This window comes from Heterodontus francisci, chromosome 20 (assembly GCF_036365525.1).
Source record: "Heterodontus francisci isolate sHetFra1 chromosome 20, sHetFra1.hap1, whole genome shotgun sequence".
Classification (NCBI taxonomy): domain Eukaryota; kingdom Metazoa; phylum Chordata; class Chondrichthyes; order Heterodontiformes; family Heterodontidae; genus Heterodontus; species Heterodontus francisci.
Genome location: NC_090390.1, coordinates 50948688 through 50966168, shown reverse-complemented (window position 1 = coordinate 50966168; position 17481 = coordinate 50948688). Strand labels below are relative to the sequence as shown.

Below are 17481 nucleotides of genomic sequence, written 5' to 3'. Positions count from 1 at the left end.
TCATTTCATACTTTTCTATATTAAATTTCATTTGGTGTGGATCTTGAAGAGGGTGAGGCCCTGGAAAAACAAAGCTCAGCGAGGGTCTCGTCGGGAAGCCATCAATGTCAGGGATCATCTGATCTAGGCAGGTTTCAGCTGAGCCTGTCTAACCCAGGAGGACATTATGGTCTGGAACTCACTTTGAGCTGCCAGTGCAAACACTTCCATTGAAGACACAGCCTGGAATAGATCCACTTTTACTGCCAATGAATGATACACATCTGTCCAGAGGTTTCATTGGCCCCAGGCAAGGATCCTTGCTCCCCTTCACCACTTCATCCCCCTTTTTTTGTCCTGCCAATAAAAAATAGAAGCGCACACGTCTTCCGTCATGTGTCAATATTTACATAGTGTTGAAAAAGAGGAAAAGTGCACAGTTTACAAGTAGAAGACACTTCAGCGACCCACTCAGTGCTTTGCCTGATGCGGTGGCCTTCGCTCTCGGTCACTTCTATGCACTGCCCCTCTTGTGGCCTCAGGTGAGATGAATGCAGCCTGCTCACGTGTTTGCTTGTGGCTGAGATGCACGAGGCAGTCATGTCATCGTGGAAGTATTGGCACCTCCACAGGCTGCTTGCTGCACTAGCATCATTGCAGGGGTAGCCTCTGTCACTGGACCCTGCTGCACAGATGATTCCTCAGTCAGAGGGGCCAAGGAGGCTGATGATGGTTCCCCGTGAGGGGTGGCACCCTCATCCTCCTTGGTAACTGCTTCAGCTTTGGCTGGTGCTACAGATGGTTGGAGGGGAGCACCAGCTGGAGTGCAACTGGCATCCCTTCCAAGCATCTCTGCGCCATCAGCGCCACTGACCGGTCAAGGCTACATAGAGTGGGATGCATTCAGTGCACAGTTCCCGCATGTACTCCAAGTGCTGCCGCATATGGCTTTCCCAAGACACTGGCCACAGTCTCAATGGAGGAACTCGTGTACTCAAAACCCTGAGCTGTGATGGCACACATGAGCTGAATGGACTCTTCCATTCTCCACCCATGATGCTGCGCTGCCTCACTGAACTTTGACATCTGGAGCACATCCATTGCTGCTGGTCTAAGTCGACCCTTCTTTCTTGTGACTCCCGAGACCCGGCATCTGTGCCCAGCTGAGCAGGGTGTCCTCCATTCTCCAAACGGGACTGCCCACCTCTGCCTCTGTCACCAACTCCTGCTCATTCGTGATGTGATCATCACCCAAAGCCACCTATCTACTCGTGTGCGAGGACCCACCGAGGTGACTATCTGTGCTGGTGGAGGATCCAATTGTAAAGTGTGACAGTGAATACTTTGATGTCTCTTCTAGCAGTGCAGGGCCTATTGCAGACACAGGAATCTGTCCTTCCGCCTTGGCATTTGAACCTGTGGGAGACACAGATTATGAGAACTAGCCTTGAGAGCAGAAGCCTCTGCAGTGCTGAATAATTTACATAGGTTTGTACATAGACGTACACAGAATATTACAGCACAGAAACAGGCCACTCAGCCCAATAGAACACTGTAGAACATCAGTGTTCTACTACCCTTATTCTATTACAGCTTAAAGCAAGCCAAGAGGACAGTGAAAGTATTCAAGATTTATTTACTTGGATAATTTATTTAAGGCCATGCACCTGCCATCCCCCCCCCCCCCCCCCCACTCCCCCACCACCACCAACCAGAAAATGGTGTCTTTTATCTGTCTATTAGAGGCATTTTTTTATAGTTTGGAATCTGTAATGAAGATGAGCATCTCAATTTTTTTTCATATAAACAGGAAGGGACAGTTGCTTAATTTCACAAAATACGCACTTATGAGGAAGGGCATTTGGCTCATCTTAATGCAGCCACCTTAAAAACCCCATGTTTTTAATTGATTCCAGGATTTCTGCTTCCATTACTCTAGCTAGGATTAAGTCCTTTACACGCATTAATCACTGCTTGTAAACAAACTTTCTGATATAAGTCCTACTTGAGCCCAAACCTTTGTTCCCATTTATCATTTGGAAATGATTTTTAATTGTATTTTAACAAGTACTTTGTTACTAGGAGAAAGTTGATAGCAATTTTTTTTAACAAAGTTGCCCAACAAGGAATCAGTTATTTTGCTGACCATAGAGCTAAAGGAAGCTTCTCTCCAATTCCTTTTGTCCTTTCCTCTTATCTTTCACCCCCATCCCTCATCCCTCATCCCCAAAGCACTGCTTCTGGCTTCTCCCATCTTTTCTCCCATATCAATTAAAGCACCATCCCCTGATTCCTCCCCCTCCGTGAAATCCAAAGGTCCTAACCCATTGTTAGGTTAGGAATTCCTGTCTGCAGTTTTTCAAAGAGGAATCGCTGCAGCAGCAGTAACAGATTTGGATAATCTTACGATCGAGGTACTTTCTTTCTCTAGTTCCACTTCTCCATGGGTCACAACATATATTTAAATGTTTTACAAGGTTACCGATATAGCCAGTTATACTCTCTTTTTATTTTATAATAAAATCCACAACTGAGTTTCTTTAATAAACAACAAAATTATTAATTTATTATAAAACCAGACTTATTCAGTAAAGATGCAAAGCATTAACACACAGATTGAAATATGAAAGTTCCCTTTTAAATTAGCCCAGCGCACATGCGCATGGACAAATTAAAGCAAAATACTGCAGATGCTGGAAATCTGAAATAAAAACAAGAATGCTGGAAATACTCAGCAGGTCTGGCAGCATCTGTGGCGAGAGAAGCAGAGTTAACGTTTCAGGTCAGTAACCTTTCATCAGAACTGGCAAAGGTTACAAATGTAATAGATTTTAAGCAAATAAAGCGGGGGTGGGGCAAAAGATCACAAAAGGGAAGGTGTTGATAGGACAGTGGCAGAGAATAACTGACCAGAAGATCATGGAGCAAAGGCAAAGCATGTGTTAATGGTGTGGTGAAAGACAAAGCGTTAGTGCAGAAGGGGTGTTAAATGATCGAATAATGAACAGCCCTGGCCAAAAGCACAAACATGAAAAAAAAAATGGGCAGGCACATGACACACACACACACACACCGGTTAAAGAAAAAAATAAAGAAGTTTTCTCTGTAGTGATCTCTTTACAAACAAAAGACAAGAAAAATACTTTGGTCAAATGCTTGTTAATTCTTGAACGAAAAGGATAAGGTGTAGAATGATATCAGTTGGCCCTTTTCTGCCGTGCTAAATACATGTAGACAGCTGTCACTGGGATCTTTTTGTAGTAGTTCTCTTCAGGCGACGTCAAGGATTAGTCTGGCAGGCTTTCCAGGAGTAATGCGGTATCAGGGGTTTCAGCTATCACACATTGGATTCTCAGTGTTTCTCAGAGAGGTGGAGAATGGATGAACTGGCGTCTTCTGTCTTAACAGGCTGATCCCCAACTGAGTCAAAACAATGCAAAACAAAACCAACTCTTGACCACCATAAATCTTGATATGCCACTTCTCCCCCTAGTCACCAAGGCTCCTGTTGTTTATTTAGCTTAAGACATGTGACATCCAGTAAGGGTTGTTTTTAAACCAAGTCCCAAAGTCCTTTCAGTGACTTTAAAAAAAAACCCCAGTCCAGCATCTATGTAATTTCTTCAGCCCTCCAAAGGAATCCATTTTCACAATTTTAAAACACAAGTCCTCACAAAATATTTTTAAAATGGAAGTACTTTCATAACAGTAAGAACTCCAGAGGAGTGCTGAGAGCCCTATTCTGTGCTGACTTCCGTCTGCAAACATGGAAAGTGCCGCAAAACACAGATTGCAACAAATGGCGACAAATATACAACTATGGTGTGGCATTGAAGTTCCAAAGATAATGTTTGATATAGGAAACTCATGGAGTGCCGTCAAGGGAATGAAATTATGTCAGATACTAATCTCATCCAAAAACAGTCCAGTTGGATATACTTCAAGATCATAGCTGACTGCAGAAGATATCTCGATACTTTCACTCAGAGAACCTGTTTGCCGTGACATACGTATAGTCAGTGTTAACTATATTGATGAACAGCAAACTAAACTCGCTGCAGAAATTTAAGTCTTGTCCCTTTGAACGATGTGATAATTACTGCCAAACAACCATTCTGGCCTGAAAATTAACTCTTACAATTGTGGAGTCTCATTCCTTCAGGTCTTAATTATTGTTGAGATTTTAAAATTGTAAAATTTAATTTTTTCTTACTATTTTTCTCTCTAAATTCAATCTTTCTTTCCCTTTTTTTCCTTTTTGTACCTGACTTGACTGTGAATTCACTTAACTTACACTTCCTTCTGCGTTCTTGTGCTGTTTATTTCACAGTCTTTCAATCTGATTGGTTAAGGAAATACACATTTACTTGTCCTGTCCACTCAGGTCCCAAATGCCTTGTTTCCCTTGCTGCTGCAGCATCAGCTTGCAGATTCAGCAATTTTCCATGCAAAATAATTTGAAAACCTAAATGCAAGGGCAAGTCAAATTAACAGAAGACAATGTTAGATGCCCTGCTACAACAAAATCTGGCTCAATATCTGTAACTACTTCTTTCCTTCATGTCTATATGTGTCCTATTCCACTTTACAATCATTATTCATGTTTCATCGGTGTGTTCCTCTTTCAGTTGTGCAAATTCCACTGAACCTCTAGATAGGTACTTTGCATAGTTGACCCTGCATTCACATTTTGAGTGACATTTTGCCATGTGTTTGTCATCTTGCCCATTAAAAATTTGATCATGACATTCCATTATAGATGTTGTTAGTGCACTCTTGGTGAATAAATTAGGGTAATCACAACTATCACTGAGCTATTTTAATCAAATATTGCACACGCAACAGCTGCATGAACAAACATTTCAACATTCAGCCTAGTTAAATAGTTTATTAGCTGCTTGCAATGTGTCAACAGAGCACTACTTAAAGCAGGTGGATTCTTGTTGGCAGCTTTTTTTATTTACTTCTATTCAGAATGTATTCTTCAAACTGCATGTTCACAGAATGTTGTTGCATTAAACTTGAGGTGATCTGCTGCCAGTGACCTAACTTGCACTCCGTCTTTGTTCACCCATTGGTCCTGTGCTCACTGACCTACGTTGGCTCCTAGTTAAGCAATGCCTTGATTTTCAAGTCCTTCCATGGCCTCAAAAAACAATACAGCACAGGAACAGGCCATTCGGCCCTCCAAGCCTGCGCCGATCTTGATGCCTGCCTCGTCACTCCCTATCTCTGTAATCTCCTTCAGCCCCACACCCTTCCGAGATATTTGCGCTCCTCTAATTCTGGCCTTTTCCGATTTAATCGCACCACTATTGTTGGCAGCACCTTCAGCTCTCAAGGCCCTAAGCTCTGGAATTCCCTGTCTAAACCTCACTGTCGTTCTACCTCTCTTTCCTCCTTCAAAAGTCTCCCTAAAACCTATCTCTTTGACCAAACTTTTGGTCATCTACTCTAGTATCTCCTTGTATGGCTCGGTGTCAGATATTGCTTCATAGCACTGCAGTTAAAGGCCTTGGGAGGTTTTATGACATTAAAATTGCTGTATAAACACAATTTGTTGTTTAAGTTGGAATTTATGATGAAAATGAGGCTTCTCCATTTTTAAAGAATTTAAATAGCTCTTAGAGTCAATTTGTGATAATTTGTGGCCAGTTTTTTTACTAAGACCTGGGTTGAGATTGCCTAGACACACTTTAGATGTAACCTGTACTGCTACAGAAAAAAAACAGACTGTTATGTCATCAGTCTGAACAAAGAACAAAGAAAATTACAGCACAGGAACAGGCCCTTCGGCCCCCCAAGCCTACACCGATCCAAATCCTCTATCTAAACCTGTCGCCTATTTTCTAAGGGTCTGTATCTCTTTACTTCCTGCCCATTCATGTATCTGTCTAGATACATCTTAAAAGACGCTATCGTGCCCGCATCTACCACCTCCGCTGGCAATGCGTTCCAGGCACCCACCACCCTCTGCATAAAGAACTTTCCACGCATAACCCCCCTAAACTTTTCCCCTTTCACTTTGAACTCGTGTCCCCTTGTAATTGAATTCCCCACTCTGGGAAAAAGCTTCTTGCTATCCACCCTGTCTATACCTCTCATGATTTTGTACACCTCAATCAGGTCCCCCCTCAACCTCCGTCTTTTTGAACTCAGCATTTGGATGTGAAATGACTGTGCAGCACCCTTGTACCATCCAAGTCCCTTAGCTGCCATCTGTCTCTGAATTTTTTGTACAATGAAGGAACATTTGAGTGTTGTTCATATTCCTAGTTTTAGACAAGATTTTGCGGATAATTTGATTGCACAACCAAAAGAATACAAGTTGACAACAGTATTGTTACCCTTTTTATATTACAGTACTTGAAAGAAAAGTTGTGATGTTCTCCCAATGCAATGCTAAAATCTCTTTCCAACATACCTTTTCTCCTGTAAATTCAAAAAGCTACTTACATGTGTAATTTCACTGCAATAAATGTATCTCCTCCATGTAATTACTTTCAGTAAAGGTAATCTAAATTAAGTTAATGGTTACCATGGAGTCCAATATGAAATTTCTTTTTAAATTTCGAGTTTACAAGTTAATCTAAAATGTATGTTCACACTCAATTATGAACATCTTGTGAAAGTTTCCATTGGAACATTGGCTTCCATGGAAAGTGTTACGCATTATCAGTGCAATTTATTCAAAACACTTCAGAAAAATGTCTATGATAGATGTTCTACCATGGATTTTGAAACTCCCATGTTTAAAATGTCTTGTGTACGTTAGCAATCATTTATACTGTCAATCTATTGAATTGACTTTACACTTTTAAGAGTAAATCAAATCAATACCAGTGTTGCAGTCCTTCAAAAAGCATGAATTCTCATTGCATGAAGGTTAAAACAGAATTGGATTCCTCCTGGACTTTTCATTAAAAACAAAAGAAATTCTCACTTTCCTTCAGCCTACAATTAGGAATTGTGTCTGCCATCTCACTGGGAGAATAAAATTCCTTTGTCATTGATCAATGTATGAGTTTTCCAGTTAGAAATATTAAGTTCCTGCTTTCAGTTCCTGGACACTTAAGGGAGAAATATACAACTGTTTATAAGAATAACCAAAAATTTGCATTTTGAATATACGATTGAAAGAAAGAAATCAACGTAATATGTAAAACATGAAAAGGGTAGTCATGAATTTTTACTGTTATGTTTTTGACATTTGATGCATTTGAAATTTAAAATAGAAATTTGATCTAATTTTTATGTCCAGACTGCCACATTTTCAATCTACGTCAAAAGAAAAATCTAACAGGAGGCGATTTATGAGTAATGCCCGAAACGGATGTGAGATTGGCAGAGCGGATGCACGTCTTTTCATGCCAGTGTGACACACAAGCTACTTTGAGGCATTAGCCTCATTAGCATGTTCCCAGTGAGCTGTGGACGCCAAGCAGCTGCTCGGCTGCAGCTCGCTATATCTGGGAGGGTGGCAAATTGGCTAGCTGCTACTCTGAGCCAGCAGACTAGTTGGGCTTTGGGGACGTCGATCCCAAAGGTGGCCTGAAATGGACCAGCATCAGGCAAGAGATCTTTGGGAGGCCAAAGGGAAGAGCAGTTTCGTAGACAGTTTTGTGAGGAGTCTCAGCAGTTTCTGTGTGGTGTGCGTTAGCAATCATTTTCACTGTCAATTTACTGAATTGGCCTCTACACTCACTCATAAGTGAACTAGAGTAAATCAAATCAATACTTGCTGCAGTCCTTTGATAAAACTGAATTCTCATTGTGTGATGATTCAAATTTGTCCTGAATTTCACCCATTTGTAGCTGAAACTTGCAATTAGGGTCCTACAGTGCCATGGGATGACAATTTGGATTTTCAACCAGCCTCTCACCTGTTTCAGGCAGGCATGCTGCTTGCTCATTACAGACCTTCCTGAAAATTGCTTCAGTTGGGTGTTGGGAATTAAAGGGTGCTTTAGGTAACCCCTGAACTTGTTAATTACTGGCCCCCATTTTTTAGGAGAGGGGAAAATAGAGAAATTCCAGGGCCAATAAGGGGAAAAAAAAATACTGTGTAAAATTTCTCTTCAACCCCTCAGGTGATCAAGACTGATTCAGAAGATCACGTGGACTAAGTCTTACCTATAAAGACACTTACCTTCTTATGCAGTGACCTTTGCCCCAGTCAGGAAATAGTCCAGCTTCCTTTTGAAGGCAGAGAGTCAGCATCCACCACACTAACTGATGATGTATTCCTGAGACACTCAGTTCTCTGGGGAAAGAACTGCCTAATATCCAGTCTATTTCTACTTGTACATAGTTTAAACTCATGTCTCCTGGTCCTCCCCAATTTGTTGAACTGGAATAATCAATCAATAGGGATACTAGACAGCCTTTTTAATTATTTTGTAGAACTCTGTCAGGCCACTTCTAAGTCTGTATTGCTCTAAAGTAAATAGACCAAGGTCCTTGAGCCTATCTGAGGTTCTTTAAGCTCAGAAGTATTCATGTAGCTCTCCTCTGGCCCTTTTCCGAGGCCACTATATCACCCACCATGTGGGTGGACCAAAATTAGGCACAGCGCTCTAGATGCAGTCTGACCAGCGGCCTGTACAGTATCAAAATGGTATCCTTTGATTTATACTGAATAGTTTTATCAACCCATACCTTTTTAGCTTTAGCTACAGTTTCTCTATATTGGTCATGAATCTTCAGTGATCTCTGCACAATAACACCCCTTTCAACATTGTTCCCTGTAAATAATACATGTATTCTGTCTGGCCGGACCAACGTGCATGACACTATATTTATCTAAGTTAAATGCCATTTACCAATGTGTGACCCCTCCTCTAGCACTCTAAAACTTCTTGGATTTGATTGTATTCCTCTACTGTCTTAACTCTTGAACAGATATTGACATCATCTGCAGACTCACTTACCATACTTTCAATATCGTTGTCCAGGTCATTAATATAGACTGTGAAGAGTGGTGGGCTTAGAACCAATCCCTGGGGGATGGGGGCAAACTGAATCACATACATTAATTATATATTTTGGGGTGCAGGATATTGATAACCATTCTGTTTAAGAATTGTTTTAAATAGTACCCATTCCTGTTGGAGATAATGAACAACAGGTAGCAATGCTAAATCCTGACTGATTCTACCATCATGTGAGGTATTTTATCAAATGCTTTCTGACAGTCCAGGTAGATGATGTCTACTGGATTTCCCTCATCCACTACCTTAGAGACTTCTGCAAAAAAACTCCTATCAAATTTGTTAGGCATGACTTTCAGAAGCCGTGTTATGAATTTCCAATGGCCCCTTCTCTTTCCCAGTGATGATAAAGGGCATTTCTTCTGACCCCTTTTAGCATCTTCCCATAATGTATATCAAGCTGATAGGCCTGTAGTTCTCTGACTCTGATTTGTCCCATTTTTCAAAAGTAGCAACGACATAAGCTAGCTTCCAGGATAAGGGAACTATCCCTGACTCTATTGAACTATTGAAGATACAGACAAGTGTCTCACAGAACACATGTCCTATCTCTTTAATCACCCTTAGATGGATATGATACAGACCTGGAGCCCTATCAATTTTAGCTTTCCTAATCTATCTAAAATGGCATTATTAATAAAATAAATAGTAATGTTATTCAATTTTGAACATCCTCATCTGGAACATAAGCATCACCTACAGATGTATAGACTGATGGGAAATAGTCATTCAGCAGCTCTTCCATAACCTGAAGATCAGTTTGAATCTTCCCAACAGTATTCTTTTGTGGCTGTAAAAGGTCCTTAATGATCTTTTGACTACTGGCATGGCTGAAAAAGCTTTTGCTATTACTACCACAATTACGCACCATCTTTTTCCGAGACCTCTTAGCTAATCTTATGGCTGTTTATGTATTCTTTAATTGCATACAATATTTTTCCTGTCCTCATGTGAGTTAAATGCCTTCTGTTTCAGTTGAATTTGTCTCTGCATATTCCCCGTCAACCATTAAAGTTTTGTTTTAACATGTGACCTTTTAACCATTGGGAACTAGATGGCTTCATTCTATTTGAGTGGTTTTAAATAGTACCCATTCCCATTGTTTTTGTCGGAGATAATGAAGGACAGGGAGCAGTGCCTATTCCTGCCTGAAGAAACTTTGGGTGAAAATGAATGGGATAGAACTGAGGTAGGCACATGACATGAAAAGGAGAAATTAATGGAATGGGAATGAGAAAAAACCTTTGAAGAAGCAATTTCATAGACATTGATATGGTGAGGAAATTGCAAATGTGAAACGGTAGACATAATCACACAGAGACTCTGAATAGGACAGGAGATGACTGTTTGAATACATGGAAACAAGAAGGAGGTAACCACAAAAGAATAGAGGAGGCCAGATCAGAACTTTGGAGGTGCAGAGTGGCTAGGATAGGTGGAGACTGGTGTCTCTTTTTGAGTTCATGTCAACTGGAAAATTGTGAAAAAACCAGCAACGATTGATATTTGCTCCACCGCAAAGTAAAAGATTGCTGTGAGATGGTACTATGACAAAGAAATGACAAAGATTAGTTGGTGACAGATTTTACCATCTTCTCCATCTATACTGTGCAGCAGTGAAACTGCAGAAGAGTTAGCGGTTCTGATTACTTAGAGTTTCATAATTTTTGTTTCAAAAATATTTTTTCTAGAACAAGATGTTCATTTACAGAGGAAAAGAGTATGAGCGACGTGAAGATTTTGAAGCAAGATTATTCACTATATTTCCCAATGCAGAAAAAATGAAGACAACATCTCCTCCAAGTGAAGACACCAAAAATTCTACTGGACAGTGTATCCTTAGAATGTGCTGGCATGTGTATCTTTGGGAGGGGAAGGGTTGCTTTCCTGAGAAAAACATTTTTCAATTTATAAAACTGTAGTTGAAGAAAATATGACCTTACATGTTAGTGATTATGTAATATTTTCACTAGATTTATATATTGGATCCAATACACTTCTTTTGCATCACATTTAACTCATAAGCTCAAATTGCTCTCACCAGTATCACCAATAATCATAAATTGTCCCCTTCAGCACTTCACTCTAATTTGTACGTAACTCAAAATACACTCTGCAAACACTGTCCAAATTTAAAAGGACAGAATCTATAATTGTACAGCTGGGTGGTTATTGCAGTTTAAGTTAAATTTTCACATGCCAGTTATGCCTTACTGAAATCCTGAGGACAACACTGTATCATGTTCAAATGTAGCTGCTACAAACATCAACGTTTAACAATTTGTTCAATTTGCATATTTTCCACATTAAAACTCCCCTTGATCTTGCTTAAAGCAAACTTGTGTCATGAAGGGCTTTCAGGTACATTAAGTGTCAAAAAGTTGCATCGGGTTAAAAAAAATGAATTTATTGTTTACTTCGGTTTTCTTGGAACTGAAAGATGGCTATTTGATGTATGTCTTCAAATCTAGTTTGCAAACCTCCTAATCACTTTCACCTGCAGAGTGTTTATAATCTACATATTAGCCATTTAAGGACCTCTTCCTGCCTCCGCTGGATTTAAACCAGCGGGGGCTGGGGGTGCCACTAAAACAAGGCAGCCTCCTTGGGGGCAAGGGGCTTCCTTCGTGGGCCACAGCTTGCCCACAGAGGGTCCCCGGCAGCAAGGGCTGCAACAACCACCCTCCCCAGCCCCCACCATTGCCGGTGTCTACCAGACAGACCCCAGCAACCCCACCACACTTACCTGGGGTCCATGGCTCCAGTAATGGGCCTGGTCTCAGACCTCCTGTAGTACTGGCAATGGCCATCGCTCCTGGTGGCGCTGCTGATACTACTGAGCTGCTGGCCTTCTGGGAGGCGGGATCCCGGTCATTAAAGGAACGGGGACCTCGGCGTTGGGCAGTTAATTGCTGCAGCGCCGTTAAATCGAGCAGGGGGCATCTCCAGAGAGCTGAGGTGAGGTTCCCCTCGCTTTTGCAGCCCGGCGTCCGGATCCCAACCGGCTCCACAAAATTCAGCCCGTGGAGTTATAATCAACCAAAAATCGATGGTGGGCCAAAGGAGGAGATATTAGGAAGGATGACCAAAAGCTTGGTCAGATGTGGATTTTAAGGAGGAGAGGGAGGTCGAGGGGTTTAAGGAGAGAATTCCAGAACATGGTTAGATTTGTGAAGGCATGGCTGCTAATGGTGAGTTGAAGAGAATAGAGGGAACACACGAGGACAGAGTCTGAGGAAAGGAGAGTTCTGGGGAAGGGGTTATCGGGCAGGAGGAGAAACAAAGGTAGCGAGGGCAAGGCCACGAAGGACTTTAAATATGAGGTTGAAAATCTTAAATTGGAGGACTGGGAGCCAATATAAGTTAGCAAGGGTGCTGGATGAACAGGATATGGTGTGCATACAGGTTAGCAGGGATTTTCACGTGCTGAAGTTTACAGAGCATGAAGGACAGAAGGCTGTCCAAGAGAGTATTGGAATAGTCTAATTTGGAGGTGACAAATAAATGGATGGAAGTTTCAGCAGCAGATGAGCTAAGGCAGAGGTGGAAGCAGGTGATGTTTTGCAGTTGGAAGTCAGCGATCTTTATGATGAAGAATATATGGAGTCAGAAGCGTAGCTCAGGGTTGAATATGATGCCTTGGTTGCCAATAGGCTTGTTACCAGAGAGGTATGGAATCACTGATTGGAAAGGGTGCAGAGTTTGTGGTGAGGACTAAAGATATGATGCCTTCTATCTTCCCAATGTTTAACTCAAGGAAATTGTGGCTTATCTAAGACTAGATGTTAGAAAATGCAAAAACAGTAAAGAGATCAAAACAGGTGGTGTCATAGAGTTGGGTGTCATCAGCATACAGGTGAAAACTGATCCTATGTTTTGCATATGAGTCACCAATGGTGACATCCAAATGTGGAAGACGATTGATCCTTGGCAGACTCTAGAGCAGGGGTTGTCCAACCTTTTTGTATGGGGGGTGGGGGGCATATTACAATTTTTATCTTACATTGGGGGGGTTGCTGGTGAGACAATTTCAGAAAGATAAAGGCATTAAAATTTAGCCTACTATTAATCAAAACAACAACAAAAGGTGCATTTTTGTGAAGAAGCTTTAAATGAGAAGATTAATTTATTGATTTACTGTCATTATTTTGGACACTGATTTAGTGAGATACCTGGCATTTTTTTGCTTGCACAAGTAGTCAGTGTTTGCCTGACACTTGTAGCAATGCGGAGTATTCTGGATAGATGTCATTCTGTCAGGAGCGATCTTGATCACTCTCTCTCTCTCTCTCTCTCTCTCTCTGTCCCCCCTCCCCCCTTTGTCTCCCTCTCTCTCTCTGTCCCCCTCTCGCTCTGTCCCTCTTTCCCCCCACCCGTCCCCTTTCCCTCTTTCTCTCTGCCCCCTCGCTCTGTGCCCTTTTCTCTCTCTTCCCCTTTCACTCTTTCTCTCTTTTCCCCGTTCTATATCTCTCTGCCGCCTATCTCTCTGTCCCCCTGCCCCCTTTCTGTCCCCCTTTCCCTCTATCCCTTTCTCTCTGCCTCACCTCTCTCTCTGTCCCCCCATCTCTGTGTCCCTCTTTCCCTCCCTCTCTCTCCCCCTTTTTCCCTCTCTCTCTGTCCCCTTTTCCCTCTCTGTCCCCCTTTCTCCCTGTTCCCTTTCTCTCTCTCTCTCTCTCTCTGACAGTTGTAGAGAGCTGGAATGCTTAGCAAATTATCAGCTTTTTTAAAATCTCAAGTCAGTTTCCAGCGGGCTTTTAAAAAACCCCGAATATTTCCGAAGTTCAGAAACTGCTTTTCCCGATGTCAGGATCTGTCAGCTGTGAAACTGACTTGCAATCATTTTTAAAAGCCAGTCTGACAATTTCTCATCTCCAGTCACGGACCCCTGGCGAGAATGAGGAATGGCCCCGGGTACAGTTTACAGTCGCAGGCTGAATGGAAACCTTTGGCGGGCCGGATGTTGGCCCGTGGGCTGTATGTTGGATAACCCTCCTCTAAAGGTAACATTTTCAGGGCAGGAAGAGAAGTCATTGCTGGAGGTGCTCTGGCTACAAATTGATAAGATAGAAGAAACTGTGGAAAAGGAAGGGAGATCAAGCCGAGAGTAGAGCCTTCAAGGAGGTTTGTCTTGGTGAAAAAGAGGAAGGGGTAGCATCAGAGGCAGCAGAACAGATGGATTCAATCTTACTGACAAAGAATTTCATGAGCATCTCATACTTGTTTCTGGAGGTGAGTGGGAAAAGCAAAAAGGAGAGATTTACAGGGACAGTTGGATATTGCAGCAAAAAGCCATGGGTTACCTTTACTCTCCAGGATGATCCTGGAGTAATGGGCAGATTTGGCATAGGCAAATGAAGCTCGATAGCACTTGATGTGTTTCAGCCATATCTGATGGCTAAACTAGTGGTGCTTGAGATACACTCAAGTCTGTACCCTGTAAACTCTTTAACAAACTCCTGTAGATATTCAGTGTTTCACAGTGCAAACTATACGTGAACTACCACCAAAGTTCAAGAACAAGACTGTTTCGGAACAAATATTGAGGTAAAATGTTCTCCTCCTTTCTTTACTTATATAGATCACAAGATCCATATGGATGAGAAAAATCATTTGACCCATCATAATTCATCCATCCAAAAACAACCCTTTAAACCCCCTCGCTGCATCTTTATTGTTTCTTAAATGTTTTCAGAGTTCTTGCCTCTACCATTCTGCCCAGAAGTCATTCCAAGTGTTTATCAATCTCTGCATGAAGAACCTCATGATATTAGTCCTTAAGTTACCTTTTACTTTGAATCTGTGTCCCTTTATCTTACTATCACAGTTTAATTTGAAGCAGTATTTCAAATTGACCTTTTCCATATCATTTACCATCTTGTATACTCCTATGAGATCATTTTCCAGGTGATTTTGTTTCAGGATGAAAAGCCAAAGTTTGTTTTTCTGTATTTCTATTTTCTATATTTCGTATTTTCTAAAATTCAGACCCCTACCACTTGGGGTCAACCTTGTGGCTCCTCTCTGCACTATCTCCAGCACTTGAATGCCTCACTTGACAAGAATCCAAAAGATATATTTATTTGTTCTTTCCACAGGTATTCCCTGACTGCTGAGTGTTTCTAGCATTTTCTGTTTTTGTATTATGTTCTACCATTCTGGCTTTGTAGTTGCTGTCTGTCAAGTGTTGAATCGACTAAGATGTCATCCTCAACTATTTCAAAACCACTAGTGAAGTTTGCATGTTGCTTATTTTATCCTTCTTATCTGCAATACTTTACACTTGTTTGCATTCAATTTCAGAATGCCCTTGTTCTGGCTGTCTGTGCCAACTTGGCTGCCATTGTGATTTTTCAACTGAACCTCCAGAGCTTAGGTCGAGAGAGATGGTAGTGAGGTAGAGCTGGGGTTGCCAGTGCACACTGGAAACCAAGGCTGTGTTTTTGGATGATATCACCGAGGCACAGCATGTAGATAAGAAATAGGAGGTGGCCAAAGGATAGTTTACCTTTGCCATAGTCACAAAGTTTGCTATCCATGACTTTGATATGAGCATTTTCTGAGGCTGAACCAGTCTGTTCACAGCTTTGGTGTAATATTTAACCCCGAGATGAGCTTCCAACCACACATCCACGCCTTCACTGCCTAATTCCACTTCCATAACATTGCTTGACTCCACCCCTGCCTCAGTTCATCTGCTGCTGAAACCCTCACCATGCCTTTGTTACCTCCAGACTTTACTATTTAATGCACTCCTACCCTCTAAACTTGAGGCCATCCAAAACTCTGCTGCCCGTGTCTTAAACCACACCATGTCCCCCTTTACCCATCACCCCTGTGCTTGCTGACCTACAATTGGATCCAGTGAAGCAACACATTGATTTTAAAATTTTTATCCTTGTTTTCAAATCCCTCCATGGGGGCCTCACCTTCCCAGTCTCTGTTCTGCTCCAGTCCCACAACTATCTGAGATATCTGCAGTCTTCCAATTCTGGCCTCTTGTGCATTCTGAATTTTAATTGTTCTATCATTGGTGGCCATGTCTTCAGCTGCTAAGGCCCTAAGCTCTGGAATTCCCTCCCTAAACCTCTCTTCCTACATCTCTTTCCTTCTTTAAGACACTCGTTAAAGCCTACCTCTTTGAACAAGCTTTTAGTCATCCTTATGTGGCTCGGTGTCACATTTTGTTTGCTAGCGCTCCTATGAAGCGCCTTTGAACATTTTACTGTAATAAAGGCACTATACAAATACAAGTTGTTGTTGCTGAGTATTGTGTACAATTCTGGGCACCACACTTTAGAAAGGATGTCAGGGCCTTGGAAAGGGGACAGAGGAGATTTATCAGGTTAGTACCAAGCATGAGGGACTTTAGCTATGTGGAGAGGTTGGAGATTTGGGATTGTTCTCACAGCAGACAAGGTTAGGGGGAGACCTATTAGCAGTATTCAAAATTATTTGAGCGAGCAAGTAGAGAGAAACTGTTTTCTTTGGCAAGTAGATCAGTAACCAGACTTAAAATAATTGATAACTAGAGGGGAAATGAGAAATATTTGCACAAAGAGGATTGTTAAGATTTGAAATGTACTATCTGAAAGGGTAGTGGAATAAGATACCACAGGAAATTTCAAAAGGCAATTGGACATAGAATCATGGAATTGTATACCACAGGACACAATCCAGCCTATTGAGTCTGTGCCAGTTCTTTTGAAGAGCTGTCCTGTTCATTCCTACTGCCCAGCTCTTTCCCCATATCTATGCAATTTTTCTCCTCCTAGTATTTATCCAATTCCCTTTCGAAAGCTACGAATGAATCTGTTTCCACCACCATATCAGGCAGTGTAATCCAAATCATAATCACTCTTTGCATAAAATGTTTTTTTCATGTCACTTCTGGTTCTCTTTCTAGTCACTTTAACTTTGCCCTCTGGTTCTCAGTCCTTCAGCCATTGTAAACAGTTTCTGTTTATTTGCTCAAAGTAAACTCTTCTTGATTTTAAACACCACTGTCAAATCTCCTGTGAGCCTTCCTGCTCTGAGGAGAAAAAACCCAGCTTCTCCAGTCTATTCGTGTAATTAATACTTCATCCCTGGAAATATTTCCCTCTGGGGCTGGCTGTCACAATATGTTAGATACATAGTCCTTTCCCCACTGGGACCGAGTGCATTGGATATACTGTCCTTTCGACCGTCTTTTCACCTCTGAACTAGGAAATACAGCGTGTTGGATACACTTTACTTTCCCTTCTGACCCTTGATTTATAGTGCATTAGATACGCTACCCTTTCCCTTCTGGTACTAGGTATCACAATGTTCGATATATTGGGGGTTATTTTGGTGAAAGGGTGAAAACAGGCACTAAATGGGTGCTGCGTCAATTAGACACTTTTTGAAAGTCTGGATTGAGGACAAAATTTTTTGTCTTAATTGCTGATTACCATAATATGAACTTAACAAGAGGTGCTAAATCAGATATCTACAGTTTAAGCACTTAAGTGCTGATTAGATGCAATTTTCA

At 41.6% G+C, this 17481-nt stretch overlaps 1 protein-coding gene across 2 annotated transcripts in view; it reads left to right on the top strand.

Moving 5' to 3' along the window:
- The window catches only part of dock1 (dedicator of cytokinesis 1), a 744225-nt gene that overhangs the window by 663035 nt on the left and 63709 nt on the right, over positions 1-17481 (top strand). For both annotated transcript variants that reach the window (XM_068052738.1, XM_068052739.1), the window contains exons 41-42: positions 10661-10802; positions 14432-14513. In XM_068052738.1, coding sequence (XP_067908839.1) covers positions 10661-10802; positions 14432-14513 — 224 coding nt within the window. The remainder of the gene's footprint in view (positions 1-10660; positions 10803-14431; positions 14514-17481) is intronic.